This window comes from Rattus norvegicus, chromosome 18, assembly GCF_036323735.1.
Source record: "Rattus norvegicus strain BN/NHsdMcwi chromosome 18, GRCr8, whole genome shotgun sequence".
Lineage (NCBI taxonomy): Eukaryota > Metazoa > Chordata > Mammalia > Rodentia > Muridae > Rattus > Rattus norvegicus.
The window spans coordinates 53,586,299-53,602,971 of NC_086036.1; the positions used below are offsets into that span (position 1 = coordinate 53,586,299).

Consider the following 16,673-nt stretch of genomic DNA (forward strand, 5'->3'; position numbering starts at 1 on the left):
TTTTATTTTGCTTTGTGTAATCTTTTCCATTTTTGTAATTGCAGATTTCTCTCATTAATTTAGGATTGAGATACTTGCTTTAAAATCTTGTTTGCGGCCTCTCTTCCCCGGCAGCAGCAGTGCTGTATAACCTTCCGTATTAGAGTCCCTTCCCGGGAGACCATGAGGCGCTACTGCTCCTCATCCCAGCACTTAACAGCACATTCCTGCACACTGCTGTGAGAGGGTGGCCTCTGTACGTGGATTTGGATAAAATGGATTGTATTTTAAATAAAAATCTTGATAATTTAATTTAAAGGGTCCCCGAAGACAAGCTATGAAAGAGATGTCCATTGATCAAGCCAAATATCAGCGATGGCTCATTAAAAACAAAATGAAGGCTTTCTACGCTCCGGTTCACGCAGATGACTTGCGGGAAGGTGCACAGTACCTGATGCAGGTGATGGTCTTTGATGGGCGCATGTGACTAAAGCTCCTACGTTCTCTCTAGTTCTTTTTTTTTTTTTTTCTTTTTTTCTTTTTTTCGGAGCTGGGGACCGAACCCAGGGCCTTGCACTTGCTAGGCAAGCGCTCTACCACTGAGCTAAATCCCCAACCCCTCCCCTTCGTGGTAATGTAAATGTAGATCATTTGAAGATAGCTCTCAATCGCTATTTTTGTTTTATAGTTTAGAAATCTCCAGAAATTTTGTGTTGTAGGGTGACACAAAGAGCCTATCTGGAAGTCACCTGAGCCAAAAGTCTCTTTCTGTTAGCTTTTCTCACCTCCTCTGCCCACTAGGGTTGTTTTTAAAATGTTGGGCCATAGCTATCTTTATTTGACTTTTCAGAAAATCCCTGTCCTTCATATTTCTGTTTACTCGCTAGCTCTTAAGTTTAGACTTCTCTTTCACTGTATGGATTTTATAGGCACCACGATGGGAAATTTAGGATAAGTGCCAGCTGTGAGTGTTAGTGCTGTTGCTTTATTTTTTTGTTTTTTTGTTTTGTTTTGTTTTGTTTTTTCTTTTCTTTTCTTTTTTTTTGGAGCTGGGGTCTGAACCCAGGGCCTTGCGCTTCCTAGGCAAGCGCTCTACCACTGAGCTAAATCCCCAACCCCAAGTGCTGTTGCTTTCTTATTTTGGATTTTGGACCAAACTATTTACCTAACTTCTGAGCTGTAGGTCCTGAAGAGAGTATAAATTGAGACGGGGCAGCAGTGGTCCTCGTGGACATGGGCGCAGACAGAGATGCTGTTAGTTCTGCCTCTAGCCGTCCTCCCTGATTCTCTGCACTCCTTTCTGTTTTGCAGCTGTGGAAGGCTTCCTTATACCATGTATTCCAGGATGACCTTGACTAATAAAGTGTTTACCACTTTAACCTTAAAAACCAACCAACCAAACAGTAAAAGCAGAAGCACCTGTGACCATGGAGCTCTGTTAAATGTGGAGTGAGGCTTCCAGCCCTGTCCTCAGCTCATCCTGTTGCACATCTTAGAATTTAGTTTAGACTGATCAATAGTCTTTAAGGATAGGCACCGGGCAGGGTTGCTAAGTATATGGAAACTACTGTAACTTAATAATGGCAAAATAGAAGAGAGACCCATTTACACAGAAAATTCACTGTGTGATACATGTGGTTTGAAAGGGTTATCTGTAATAATTGTTGGTCTATGAAAAAGATGTGAAATAAATCCTTACAAAGACTGTTAAAAAGCCATATTGAACCAAGGTTTGGTGTATGCCTTTGTAATCCCAGAGTGTGGGATGCTGAGGATTACCATTAGTCAAGGTCATCCTGGAATACATGGTATAAGGAAGCCTTCCACAGCTGCAAAACAGAAAGGAGTGCAGAGAATCAGGGAGGACGGCTAGAGGCAGAACTAACAGCATCTCTGTCTGCGCCCATGTCCACGAGGACCACTGCTGCCCCGTACAAAGAAGTTGGGTGTTTTGAACGGTTATGGAAATTCATGTCACAGTCACTAGTGGACAAGAGCCTGGCAACCTAAAGGACTCTTTCCGTCTCTAGAGAACAAAACTAGGTTTTGTGTACACACCTCTTTACATGTAAAGAAAACTGAAATTTATGATCCGGGCACAAGAAACTTCCTTTGAGTGGTTGATCAGTGTAATTTTTATGAAGGAATTTGTTCCTTAAAGAAAACTCATTAGCACACAAATTTCTGTTTCTCTGTCACAGTCAAACAGATTTGTGGTAAGGTTCAAGGCACAAGCAGGTGGATCTGTAAGTTCGAGAACAGCCTGGTCTACAGATTTCTAAGATAGCCAGTGCTTCAGAGAAACCCTGTCTCAAAAAACCCCCAAAATGAAAAACAACAAAAAAGACAAATAAATCAACCCCCAAACAAATAGGTCATATATTTACTTTCTCCATGATTTTGAATCTAATGAATTTCCCTTGCTGTTATTTAATTTATGTAGCTAGCCATAATATTTGCAAATACTTTTACTTAGTAGTTGAAGGCAAAATTGAAAACCCCTACAGCCTGTTCTTCCTTCTGCTATGGTTGTGATAACACATAGAAATTGACACAACACATGTACTTCTGGTCACTGAGTTCTGGCACAAGGTGCACAGAGAACTGTGCTGAAGATCTAAAGATAGCACTGTGGGAGGGAAGGCTGGTGTGTGTGAGGGAAGGCTGGTGTGTGTGAGGGAAGGCTGGTGTGTGTGAGGAAAGGCTGGTGTGTGTAAGAAGCTGTGGGTGCCTGCACAGCGTCAGTGGTGCGAGCTTCGTGGTTCTGGAAATGCTACCCTGAGTAAAGGATTGAGGGCGAGAGAGATGCATGTGGGAATGATAAAAATTGAACAATCCTAGGGGAGTTATTGTAGCAATGCCATTGAAAGCCTTAAGTACTTCGAGTATCTTACAAGGTGTTTATGCCTAGTTTTATAAAATTAGAGCTTTAAGGGACTACAGCTTAGTGGTAGCATGCATTTCTAGTTTATGTGCGACCCAGAATTCAATCCCTAGCACCAACACCAAACAAGCCGTTTTAATTATATTAGGATTATAACATGATAGTTTTTCTTTTTTGCAAGAACATGACCTTGATAGTGTCATCAGTAAGTTACTGGCCATCTTGGGACTTGGTGCTGGTAAACAGCTGTCATTCTTGAAAGTAATGCTCGGCTCAGTTCAGCACTCTTGACTACCACCACTCTGCAGGGAAAAGTATTTGATGTCATGGTTAAGCCACCTGGCAGATAGTTTTGCTTTTAGAAAAAGGCGAGGTAGTCCTTATTAACCCTTAAGAGAAGGATGTTATAAACACTGAGCAAAGTCTTAGTCTCCTAAAGAAAGATATTTGTACATGAGAACAAATTAAGATGAATGTAAGCTTGCAGGATAGCTTTACTTCCTGTTCCTAATTATCCCAAATGCATAGGGCAGTGGCACATGGCCAGGCCTTTGATAAATATTTGAATTCATTTAATGTTTTGCAAAAGAAAAAAACTGATTTAAAGATGTCGCTTTAAAGCACAGACAAAACAACTTAATGTATCTCGAACATAAACGTGAACTAAATCTTAAAACTTAAAACAGAGCTTAAATCTTTGTGACGTTGGACCTGGCAGTAGACCCAGTTATGACATCAAAAGAATGAGGCTTAAAACAGAAATAAATTGCACATTTCCAGAATTAAGATGTTTTCTGCAGAAGACATTGTAAGGAAAGTGAAGACAACTTACTGAAAGGGAGAATCTTTCCCTTTGATAGTTTTGTCTTAGTAGCAAAGTAACTTAGTAACTGTTGAGACTCCATGACCAGGGTAACTTACAGAAGAAGCAGTTTATTGTGGGCTTAGTGGATGAGTCCATGACTATGTGACAGTGAGCATAGAAGCAGGCAGGCATGGGAATGTGGCAGTGGCTGAGAACTTATCCTGACTCGGAAGCATAAGGTGGAGACAGGGCTAACTGGGCCTGATGTGGCCCCTGAAACCTTGAAGCCCACCCGCAGTGGCACACCGCAGCAAAGCCATCTCTTCTAATCCCTTCCGAAAGGGTCACCTACTGAGGACAAAGCATTTGTATGTATGAGCTTATATGGAGGCCATTCTCATTCAAACCACAGGGTTTGATATCTGTAATATGTTAAAAATTAAAAAAAAACTTATAAAAATAGCAAAAACAAGAGAATTTAAAAATTGTTAAGAGTTAGGTAAAGAAAATATATATCATCAGTACACATATGAAAAGATGTTCAACATCGTTAGTTATAAAGGCGTAAATCAAAACCACAGTGAGATACTAGGTCAATATACTAGGATAGCTGTCATTTTAAAAATATAAAGTCTTAAGTTAGTGGGATTGTAGAAAAGTGAGACCCTGTGCTTTTCTGATTGTGAATATAAAGTGATATAGACGTTTAAGAAATTAGGTTGATTGTTTCTCAGAAAGGCGAACTCGAAGTGGCTTTAGTGCTGTGTCCCTTGGCATTTACAAAGCTGAAGTAACTCAGGCAGATTGTTTTTAAATTCGGGTAATTCACTGCGCCATCATGCACGGAAGGCAAAGGGTACAGACTGGAAAGCATCGAAATGCCCATCATCAAATACAGCAAAGTGTGACATGTACATGTGTGCACAACAGCATTTGTCTGTGAAAGGAGTTAAGTTAGAATTGTAACTTTAACCTAGGAGGCAGCCTGCTGGGTGCAGACCCCAAAGTTGTAGTATTTCATTCATGAACTGTCCAAGGGGCCACAAGCAAAAGCCCGAGTAGTGATTGTAGAAAGAGCTCTGGAAATGGCGGTAGACGACCTGGCAGTACCGTGCACGTGATGAGCACTGCTTTCAGTGTTAAGCTTGTTAACTTCCTACCACAGCTCACGTGTGTGTGGACTTGGAGGTAAACCAGAGGTCAGTCGCAAGTCCATTTGTAGATGTTATCCCCTCGTGTTTTGTTATTGTTGTTATTTTTGTTTGAAGATGGGTCTTCCACTCTTTCCCTGGAACTTGCCAATTTGTGTAGCTCGACTGGCCCATGAGTCCCAGAGAAATGCCTATCTTTACTGCCCACCATTGGTATTTTAACGTGGGTTCTGAGGATTGGAATAAGGTCTTCATGGTCAGACTACAATCCCTTTCTGACCAAACTGTTTCCTCAGCCCTTACCACATTTTTAAAAATGCTGTAATTCCTGAAACTCAAGTGTTACTGCAGTCCCCGGATACAGTTCTCACTGTACTTAGAGCAAAAGAAAATGCATAGGGAAGCGATTTTAGTGGACTTTGAGGGATTCCTGTTAATCATGTTGAATTACAGCTCTTTGGTTTTGTATGAGTGTCTGCATTAATGTGCTCTTTAAGACAGGATCTTCTATAGTCTCTGATAATCTGCAGCCCCCAGCACTCCCTCTCTGTACACCAGGTTAGCTTCAGACTCACGGATGGCAGTGGGTCTCTGCCTCCGGAGTGTTTCGATTACAGGCAGGCCCCATTATGCTTGGCTTGTGCTGCAGCTTTTGGTGAGATTGAAAATTACTTAAACTATTATGGGAGGGAACCAAAGAGATTTCAGAAGGAATATTTGCATGATTAAAAGAACTCAAAGTTTCTTACTGGTAGAATTCAGAACTTCAGACATTAGACTTACATCTAGGCCCTAGTGGCTGTTGTTAAAATATATCATGGAGGTGAATACACTTTTTTTTTAATTAAATATGTTATTTTGGTTAGCAAAGGTACAATTTTTTATGTCCTCAAGATTATAAAAAGGAATTTTCAAGAGTTTCATTGTAACATCTATTTTTAGTGTTTATTGTAATGTGAGTTAATTTCATATTGTAATTTATAAGAAAAACTGTCAACATAAAAATACTTCATCTTTTAAAAATTATTTTGTTAAATAACTTGTATTTGAAGTTGTGTTTATATATTTTAGGCTGCTGGACTTGGTCGTATGAAACCAAACACACTTGTCCTCGGATTTAAGAAAGATTGGTTACAAGCAGATATGAGGGATGTGGATATGTATATAAACTTATTTCAGTAAGTATGTTCTAAATTGTTATGTACTTGGCAGAGAAAACTGCTAATTCTGAAAGCATTCACTCCTTTTTTAAAAACTCTGTTTTTATATAGTCTTTTCTTAATTGGTGCAGAAAAATGAAAGAACCCATGAACTGTCTGGGCTTTAAAATGATGATCTGTTAACAAAATGAAGCTCTCTCTTACACAAAGCATAGACAAATATGTACAGGTACTTACGTAAATGTACAATTTCAGATAAATCTACAGAACAGCTTCTTTTTCTATAAAATAGTTTGTCAGCCTTTCCCTTTTCATTTTATTTTTAAAGATTTGGGGCTGGAGAGATGGCTCAGCGGTTAAGAGCACTGACTGCTCTTCCAGAGGTCCTGAGTTCAATTCCCAGCAACCACATGGTGGGTCACAACCATCTGTAATGGGATTGGATACCCTCTTCCGGTGTGTCTGAAGACAGCGACAGTGTACAGTATATGAAATAAATAGAACTTAAAATATAAAAAAAAAAAAATAAAAAAAAAAAAGATTTATTTATTTATATATAAGTACACTGTAGCTGTCTTCAGACACACCAGAAGAGGGCATCGGATCCCATTATAGATGGTTGTGAGCCACCATGTGGTTGCTGGGATTTGAACTCAGGACCTCTGGAAGAGCAGTCAGTGCTCTTAACCACTGAGCCATCTCTACAGCCCTTCATTTTATTTTTAATTAGTTCTTTAATAATTCTAATGCATTTGAAACATATTCATCTCCTTCAACTCTTCTCTTTCTACCAGCATCTCCCATCCAATTTTCAGATTACTTCTTTTTCCCCCCTTTTCTAGCTGAGCCCAATTTTGGTTGCCCAGCTAGTGAGTTCAGTCTACCAGAGGCGGGCAGCACTAAAAAAACCCCCTAACTTGCTCTCCCAGCCACTAGCTTGGGATTCCCTATCTTGGGATTTTTCTGGCTGGAGCTTGTGCATGTTATCCCAATCACTGCCCTGTTGTGTCTTAAAAAAGTGTTTCCTTGAAGTTGTCCCCCACTGTTCGCTCTTACAGTCCTTAGTCCTTTCTTTGGCAAAGATTGAGCCTTGGGGTGAAGAGCGTGATGTGTCCAACTTAGGGCTAAGCATTCCAGTCTTGGTTTGTTGCACACTCATTGGTTAGGGTCTCTTAATTAGCATCTCCTGCAGGGAGAGGATTCTGATGTAGGATAAAAGATGCTCTAGTCTGTGGGTACAGCAATAAGACATTAGAAACAGTTTTAATACTCAGTACTCTGTCCATTAAACAAACTGTGTTTGATCCTCTCCTGGAGTCTATGTCCTATTAAGCCAATGGTTCCTTGTCCTTTTAATAGTGTCAGTTATTGGTTCTTTCTCATAGACAAGACCTCAAAGTTTTGAGACTTAAGTTGTGACTTAAATCCCGTCAGAAAGTAGTTGGTTACTCTCATAACGTTTGCCACTCTTGTGCAAGTGGGCATCATCCTGTAAGGCCAGTCATTGTTGAAGCTTGCAGGTTTCATAGCTGGGTGAGAGTGAGGCTTGCTTTTCTCCTTTAGCGGTGTGCACAGAACCTTCCAACACTGTGAACACTGGCCAGCAATGATGGAAAGCTTACGGGCGAACACCAGCTTGATGTTCCCATGATCTGTGATCCAGCTGTGTGCTCTCTTAGCAATAGGCTTCAGCATCAAGTTCTCAAGACTTGGAGGACCCCATTGACTAACAGCTCAAAAAATGCTAACCCTTTCTTGGTACCAGGATTATTTGTTACAATGGGGTATCTAGTTGGGATATTGTTCCCACATTGTAAAGTACTCATCATACCTCTTTATATGTGTGTATCTATTTTAGGAAGCTTCTACAGCAGTGGGTTGCCAAATGATTAAAAAAAAAAAAAAAAAAAAAAAAAAAAAAAAACTCCTGTAACCAGGCATTCCTCCCCATATTCCCCCCTCTACCTTGCCTCCCATCTTCCGTCCCAGTTTAACCCATTTTATTCCGTTGTCTCCTTTAGTATTTTATACTACTGTGCACTGTTCCCCTACTCTTTGAAGACCACTCCTCCCCAGTGCCCTATTACTAAATTCCTGCCTTCTAGGATATTACAAATAGAACGCACATATCTGACTATTTAAAGGTAGTATTCAGAAGGGAGAGAACGCGCACTATGTTTATCCTCATGGATTTGGTTGCCTTATTCAGAATGAGTGTTTCCAGCTCCATCAGTTTACTTGTGAATTTCACAGTTTTATTTTTCATAACAGCTGAATAATGTTTCGTAGATATTAGATGTGACTATTCAATGGTGTGCATAGACCCTGCTTTCTCTATAACCATGTATACTTCTTCTATGCTGTAGCTTTAACTGAGCAGTTAGCTGTCAGAATGTTGCCTTATAAGGTTATTATGTTCTGTTCTACACTGAGAAGCTACAAAGGTTTGATTTTGTTTCCACTTAGACTAATTCTGCTGCTGGTCCCTGGCTCATCCCTTGAGTTATTTCCCTTGTTGAGTTACACGTGGGTGCTGGTCTTTTCCATTTGAAGTGTCTTGAGTTTACATTTGTTATTTCCTCTGCAGCGTGTACGTGCCCTTAGCTTGTTCACATCACTGTAACTTCCGTCTCACAGCTTGTCTAGTGCATTCTTTTTATTTTTTGGTTACTTTGCCTCTCTGGTCCATAGACTTTCATGTATGCATTTAATCTTAGTGCTTTTGAAGAACTGAATCCTTTAATAAGAGGTTCTTTGGTTTTGCCAGATAGAATTGTTAAAACGTGAGAAGGACTTCCTTTTCCTAGTATTCTAGGATTTGCTTAATAAATTTTACATTGAGAATTCTCATTGTGCCATTAGCATCAGACAATATTACTTGTTTTTAAAAAATAAACATCAGGGAGAAAATCTTGTCTTTAGCAAAGTGGTTTTAATATGGAATTCAGATGCCAGTTTTACTTGTAACTCACTGGAGTTCTCTCAGTGAATTCATGCCATGTCTTTAGATTTTTTTCATAACTTATTTGAAAATTCTTTCAAGAAATGATCAGAGGTCATGCAGTAGGTGGCAAACGTGAGTCCTTGAATTGTTAGGTGATTTTGTGGACTTTGTGCCCTCTGGTTAGATGATGAGGAGAATCTCCTTGTAGCTACGTAAGTTCTGTACTTTGCACGTTGTATATGGTAACTCAGAAAAGAAAGACAGTAGAAATAAAGATTAAATCATAAGCTATCTAAGTCTGTGTGCCGTGCCACGCTGTTTCCCTCAAGGCTCAGAGCAGTGAGATGAACTAATTACCCTAGAAAACAGAGAAGCGCCATTTTGGAAGATGGTTTCTATACTTCACCTGCCTTAGTTGTAGCTGTAGTGGATCACAGTAGCCCTGGAGGGGTCTGAGTGCCTTGGTACAAGTGTGGAGGCCTGAGGGCAGCTTCCAGGAATCCGTTCTCTTCTTGTCCTAGTGAGTTCTAGGGGATAAAATGGGGTTGTCGGGTTTGGTAGCAGGTGCCTGTGTCTACTGACATGGCTCCTATGGCTACTTCTATGGTTTTTGGGTGGTGTGGAGAGTGAACCAAGGGACTTTGCACATGCCTAGGTATGTACTACACCAGTGAGCTGATGAAGGTCATATTCTCCTCCCTACAAGTCCATCCAGACAGGTTTCAAGCTCACTATGTGATAAGGCTGGCCATCAATTCTGTGATCTGTCTGTCCTCACCACCCAAATGTTGGAATTACAAATGGTGGTTACTACTACAGCTGGCTATGGTGAAAGGTGTTTTTATTTTGAGAAAGAGCCTTTCATTATTTTGCCCAGGCTCCTCTTGAACTTGATGAGTAACCCATTCTCACCTTGAATCTGATACTCTCCTGACTCAGACTTTGCCGTGAACCATCCCCTAATGATTTACTGGCAGTTTTAAATATTGTGTGTAATTGAGGTATGCTTTATATGTCTTTATTAGCAACATATGGGTTCTGAAATCACAAATCATTTTCTCTAATTTCTAGCAAAAATGTTCAAGTGTTATATTCACAGTAAACTCCAAATTTATTTCCTGACAGTCTCTGTAGAAAATTGGTAATTGATTTCTGTTGATTCACTGTCTACGTCACAAGGTAGTTATTTCTTTAATTAGATCCTTCAAGAAGTTGACAGTAATATCTACTGATCTTCTTCTACAATGGCTCTGTAACCTTAGTTAGATAATATCTACTAACCTTCTTCTACAATGGCTCTTTAACCTCAGTTAACTAACTATAGGGACAAGACCAGATCATCTCTGTCCCACTCTAGATGGATGGATGGACAGATGGACAGATTTTGTTATACTGTATACATTCTGTATTTTTTATTTGTCAGAGCAGCGATTGTCCTCAGCAGCTGAGCTCTCTTTAGCACCAGTTTTTGGTTTTCAAAGAGTGGGCTTAGAGGGGCCTTCAAGGTTTTGCTGTATCTAAACTCTTGCAACACCTTTACAATTTTTTGAAAAATTTTGATCCTATTCTTTCACCCCCTCCAATTCTTCCCAAGTCCTCCTGCCTTCCTTCTCACCCAACTTCATGTTGGATAATTTTATGTCAGCTTGACAGTAGCTAAAGTCATCTGAGAGGAAGGAACCTCAATTAAGAAAACGCCTGCACAAGATCAGGCTATACACTAGAGTGTAGGGCGTTGATGGGGGAAGGTCAGGCTCATTGTAGGCAGCACCACCCCTGGGATGCTGGACCTAAGCAAGCAGGCCGAGCAGGTCAAGGGGGACAAGCGAGTAAACAGCACTCCTCCATGTTTCTGCCCTGTTTGAGTTTTGGCTTGACTTCCAAAGTCACATTCACACACATCACATTCAGTGATGGATGGTCACCTGGAGTCTAAGCTAAAATAAACCTCCCTTCCCTCAAGTTGCCTTGGTCTTTGTGTTTCATCACGGCATAATGTCCCTAACTCTCAAATAGAAAGACAGTTTCTCTTCCTCAAAAGAAAAAAAAAAAAGAAAAAGAAACAAAAACGAAAAGGAAACAAAGCAAGCAACAATAAAAACCTCAATCAGACGGAGAGTGCACAGAGAACATGGGATTCTTTGTGTTGGTCAGTCACTCCTAGTCATGAGGCCTGCCCTGGAGCTTGGTTGAAAACCGGAGACTGGATAGGTCCTGGTCCTAGGGGAAAATGTACTATCGTTGTTCTGCAAAGGAAGGATAGCCATCAAATGACTCCTAATGGCATTACTATTCCAGAGCTCACCTCTCCTTAGAAAGGTTCGTCTTGCAGTATGTGGTGATCAGCAAAGTCTCCTGACTGGACAGCTGCTCAGACAGAGACTCTGGAGCACTCAGCCCTGAGTGCCTAGACTCTCAGACCCTCCCCTCAAGGCTCAGGACCCCTGTGGCAGCAGAGGTCGGAGGGGTGTAAGGAGAGCATCAGCATCCAGACACCGCAGGATTGGTGCAGAGATTGACGCACACTTGGAACCTGCACAGGCTCAAACCAGACGATTGCTTTTCTAAGCTAACCTAGAAAAAGCAAAAAAAAACTGTTCTTAAAATACTATCTGCTAGGGATGGCTCAGGTGGTAATGTGCTTGGTTATGAAACCATGAGGACCTGAGTTTGACCTCTAGCATTCATATAAGAAAACTGGGCATGGCAGCATGACTACAGAATCTCAGCTTTGGGGACATGGGGATAGCAGAGTCCTTGGGGCGTGTGGGCCAGCCACTCTTGCTGAATTGACTAGCTCCAGCTTCCTTGGAAGACCCTGACTCAATCAATTGTACCTTCTGGATTCTACAGACATGACACAAGTACCCATGTACACATATATTCACACTCATAGATATGATCCTTTTAGAAATGTTTGCATATGTGACATGACACAAGTACCTGTGTACACATATATTCACACTCAGATACAATCCTTTTAGAAATGTTTGCATGTGTAAAACTATTCTCATTCCCAGTAGAACCCATTTCTTCATCTTCAATTTTTTTTTCGTCTTTATCTTAAATTCAAAGGGAATATGCCTAAGTGTAATTGTAGTAGGATTACTGTGATAGCTATTTTCTGTTATATTTCCTTACAAGATAAAAATCTGTTGGAGGGGGCTAGGTGGTGCAGTGGTTAAGACCTCGGCTCTTCAACAGGACCCAAGTTTGGTTGGTTCCCAGCACACACCTCAGGTGGCTTCTAACTGCAATCTTTCTGGCTTCTGTGCTCACAGACACTCAAATGCACATGCCTACAAACAGACACATAATGAAAAACAAAAGCCAAAAACAAAAAAAAAAAACAACCAAAAACAAAATCTAAAAACAAAAAAACCAAACAAGCCTATTTCTACTCTAAAAAGCTGCTACACGAGTCAGTCACCATAGCTTATGGTGGTTACACCTCATGGGAAGTGAGTTGTGAGGTGGCTTTGTTTACAGTAGGTACAGAAAGCTAGACCACACCTGGGCTCTGTGGCACGTGAGATCATGTATGCATAGGTTCCTGGCCAGAGCGTCATGTGACACGGCACTCTGATGCACACTTAAGAGTTTTCAAGGGTACTACAGAAGAAAGGTGTGGGGTTAGGAACTAACGTGATTGATCTCTCACTGACTAATTTTATATTAAAGAAAAGAGACATTGAGCTGAAAGTCATTTTAGAATCTCTGATTCCCTTCATTTTTTTTTACAAAACATAAATAATTACTGTGATTCTTCCCTCCATTATAGTGATGCTTTTGACATACAGTATGGAGTTGTGGTCATTCGCCTAAAGGAAGGACTGGATATATCACACCTCCAAGGACAAGGTAAGTACGGGTTAGCCTGAGCTTATTTTAGCAGCACAGTTACTTTGTTAGGAAGTTGTGCCTCATTGCTATAAGTTCGTCACCCTCTTCCTGAGATGCCGTCCTCTTCATGTCAAATGCTCACCATCTTAAGAGCAGATGTGCTTGGAAACAGCTATGTCTGCATCTTCTCTTTGTACAGCTCATGTGATAGCTTTATTTTCCATTAATTAATATTAATGGAGAGTGTAAAATTTAGTATAAATCATAGCCTTAAGAGAGGCAGACATTAGTTATGATTGTAAATTGGCTAAATTTGTTTTTTAAAAAATAAGGATGAGAAAAATATTTAGATTAGTATTAAAACATTTAAATTACTACTTAGGCTGTAAAAGTATTAAAAACACAGTATATAATCTTTAAAATATTTTAAAATGAAGGTTAATACCTAATTCTTTCCATATCCTTCAAAAAATTCTACTGATTTAAAAAAAAATTGAATACCTACCATTTTCTCTTATCAGTTAATGAAATCATCAGATTAGCTGCATTTAGATAGACAAGAAACATAAGCTTTTGTAATTTGTTCATGAACTTAAATTCCTTAACCATATACTTTCCTTTAAGAGTAGTCGACAACTTTGAAGAAACACTTTTGAGTTCTCTGTGAAACAAAGCAGCTTGTCTTGTTGTAAACATGCTTTCTTTTTCTGGAATAAACCTGGCAAGATCTCATTTGAAGTCTTATAACAGTGACTAAGTTTAGAGAATGTCACTCAGACCCATTCACACTGCACAGTTAAGAGGTGATGCTCCCTTTCCCTCAAAAGAATAGCGTATTATTCAGTTGTGTCATTTACTGGGAATTGAATGTGACTGAAACTGTCTTCTACCAGGTGTGGTGGCATACTCCCTTTAATCCCAGGACTTGGGAGGCAGGCAGAGCTCTGTCTGACTACAAATCAAGTTCAGGACAGCCAGGGCTATTAATTCAGAAAAACCCTGTCTCAAAGAAAAAAGGAAAACAAACTATACATTTATGATTAATCCTTTTTTGAAAGCCTTGCCCATTGCTAAGATCTGGTGTTGGGCCCACGTAGATGTTTTCTGAAACCCCCAGCCTTTTTCCAGAGTTCTGTAACCCAGGCAGCTTTGGTGACTTGTCATCAGTGCCCAGTGACATCCCTCATGGGCTTGTCATGAACAGTAAAGAGGGAAGTCCTCTTCACCCTTAGTTTAATGCTGGCTCCCAGCTCCTATAGCTTCTATTTCTCTCCATCCATACACATCGGTGATGGAAATTATAGACAGATTACTAATTTCTTATCATAGTTTTCTTCATGTTTCACAGTAGAAGTTATATATTTACTTATTATTTACCAAAATCTCAAAATGCTTTTAGAGGAATTGTTCCCTCCATTTGCGATTATTACAAAAAGGCTGTTCCTCAGACATTGACTTTGTAGTCATAGAATAATTCCTCTATGGGCATATAAAAATTTGTTACATCTACATTTTTTATATTATAATTCCTTTTGAGAGTAGAGTTTTGTTTTTTTTTTTTTTGAAAGCCTACATATCATCCTTTTGCTTGCTACATTCTACTTTTATCTGAATTTCTCAGTCATGACATAACTCCCCAGAATTCAGCTTAGCCACTCGTGGTTGACATGTTTAAATGGATAGTCATTTTAAACATTGTAGGTGTTTCTTCGGGAATCAGTCATCACAAGGAATACTGGTTACCTTTTAATTATTAAATCATGAATAGTTAAAACATGGTTTTGATACTGTTTTAAATACCTTCTTATCTATAGAAGAATTATTGTCATCACAAGAAAAGTCACCTGGTACCAAGGATGTGGTAGTAAATGTGGACTACAGTAAGAAGTCAGATCAAGATGCTTTCAAAGCATCTGGTGAAAAACCTATTACACAGAAAGGTAAGTTTCATTCAAACTAGATTTTATTAACAGTTCTATTTAATATGGAGGCTATTGGCTTTCGTGTATAATGTGTACGACAAAATCCCTTTTCTTAAGCCAGCATTGTTCCTAGTAGGCCAGGTACAATTGCACCTCAAAACTGACTACAGAGTGAGTAGCAGTTTTACAGTATCTGTTTGCCTTAGTGAGTGAAAGAGAAGTCATGCCAATTGATCAGTTACTAACATGATCTTTAGTTGTTTGCTTTCAATATTTTTGTTTTAAAGTGTGAGGAACACATTCTTTTCCATGAGGCTTACAGATAATTTCATCTCAAACTGTGTATCATGTTGTAAGAAGGAAGAGGGATGACTTCCAAATCTTACTCTCCCACCCTCACTCTCCAACCTCTGTTGAGACTCGTATCTCCATCTGTCCTGTTCCAGCTGATCCGCAACAAGAAAGAAATCTGCACTGTAAATCATCAAGCCATAGTGTACTTTTGATTTCTCGAAGATGACTGCTATCCTCTTCATGAAATTGATAGCCTTGGACAAACCATGTCTCTGTGCAATTTATCTTTTAGATTATTTGAAAGCATTAATGTTGCTTTTTATTCTTTTCTTTCCTGTGTAACTTGCCTAGTGTGTAGTAGAAAGTGTAGCCCGCACATATTGCTTCTTTCAGCCCTTGGTGGCTTTAGTATTCTTTGCTGTATTGTCTCTACATTTCATAAGCTTTTTCTGTTCATTTTTTGCATTTATTTTAATTTATATGTACATTCTTTTACCCTTCTCCATTTTATTGCCTGAGACAGACCCTTCTGTATAGTCTGTGAGGAATCAATGTATGCAGTCACATTGATCATTTCCTAGAAGATATTCTGCATCACATCTAGATAGATGTTAGCATGTACATCAGCTTGTGAACGTGTGCTACAACTTCATATTTTATCAATAGGAAGCTAGGTTAGTGCATTTCTACTCTGTTTTAAACATTTAGATGCATTACCCCAATTTAAAGGGTCATTTTGGAAGTGGGTAAGAAAGCTCACTTGGAAAAATGCTGCTAAGTCTTATGACTTGAATTTGCTCCCTGGGACCCTCAGAGTGGAAGGAGAGAATTGACCCCTACAGGTTGTCCCTCTAACTTTCATCCACCCACATAAATAAGTAATATAAATAATTCTAAATGCCACCGGGTCTTCGACATTTAAATTCCTTTAAATGACTATAAACTACTTATCACTATATTTTCAAAAGCAGATATCGTATTACTTTGTAACAGTGATATTTATAGCTTAGTTATTTTCCTATAACATACATAAAAATTGTTATAAAGTTTGATTTTCTGTTTTGCATTTGACAATTTCTCAAAATCAGCATACATAAGAAGGGTGGATACTATGTAAAAACTTCAGTATTTGGAACATTATAATAAAGTTATATAGGCACAGTATTTAGTTTTATCTGTCTTGCTTACTGAGGCGTATAATTAATATACAAGGACACACAGACAGACAGACAGACACACACACACACACACACACACACACAGCAATACCCTTTTAAGTGCTTGGCTTGTGCCAGTCCTAATCTCATTTAATCTGTATCTGAAATTTTACAGCCTTAGGAGGTAGGTACGTTTTCTACCAGTGAGAAAGCAAGGCATTCGCTCACCAGCTCTGCTCATACTAGGAGATACCATTGGAAGCCAGGGAGTCTGACTCAGGACCCCACTGCAGAATGGTCTTTCTTTTTTAAGTCTTGAGTTCTGCTTTCCTTAAACAAACAGACAAACAGTAATTACATTTGGGGAAAAGGAATTATGAAAACCACTTACCCCAGAAAACCAACTGGTGAATATTTAAACATAAACTGGTAAATGTATGCATACATGCATATGTACATGAACTTAATTTAAAGAAAATGATTCCTTTATAAACAGACATTTACATACTAGACTTCTGTCTCTGATTAAATTCT

At 39.4% G+C, this 16,673-nt stretch overlaps 1 protein-coding gene across 2 annotated transcripts in view; it reads left to right on the top strand.

Annotated features, from left to right (window-relative positions):
• The window catches only part of Slc12a2 (solute carrier family 12 member 2), a 68,216-nt gene that overhangs the window by 40,036 nt on the left and 11,507 nt on the right, over positions 1–16,673 (top strand). For both annotated transcript variants that reach the window (XM_006254752.5, NM_031798.2), the window contains exons 17-20: positions 299–439; positions 5,891–5,997; positions 12,705–12,784; positions 14,581–14,706. In XM_006254752.5, the coding sequence (XP_006254814.1) occupies positions 299–439; positions 5,891–5,997; positions 12,705–12,784; positions 14,581–14,706 (454 nt within the window). The remainder of the gene's footprint in view (positions 1–298; positions 440–5,890; positions 5,998–12,704; positions 12,785–14,580; positions 14,707–16,673) is intronic.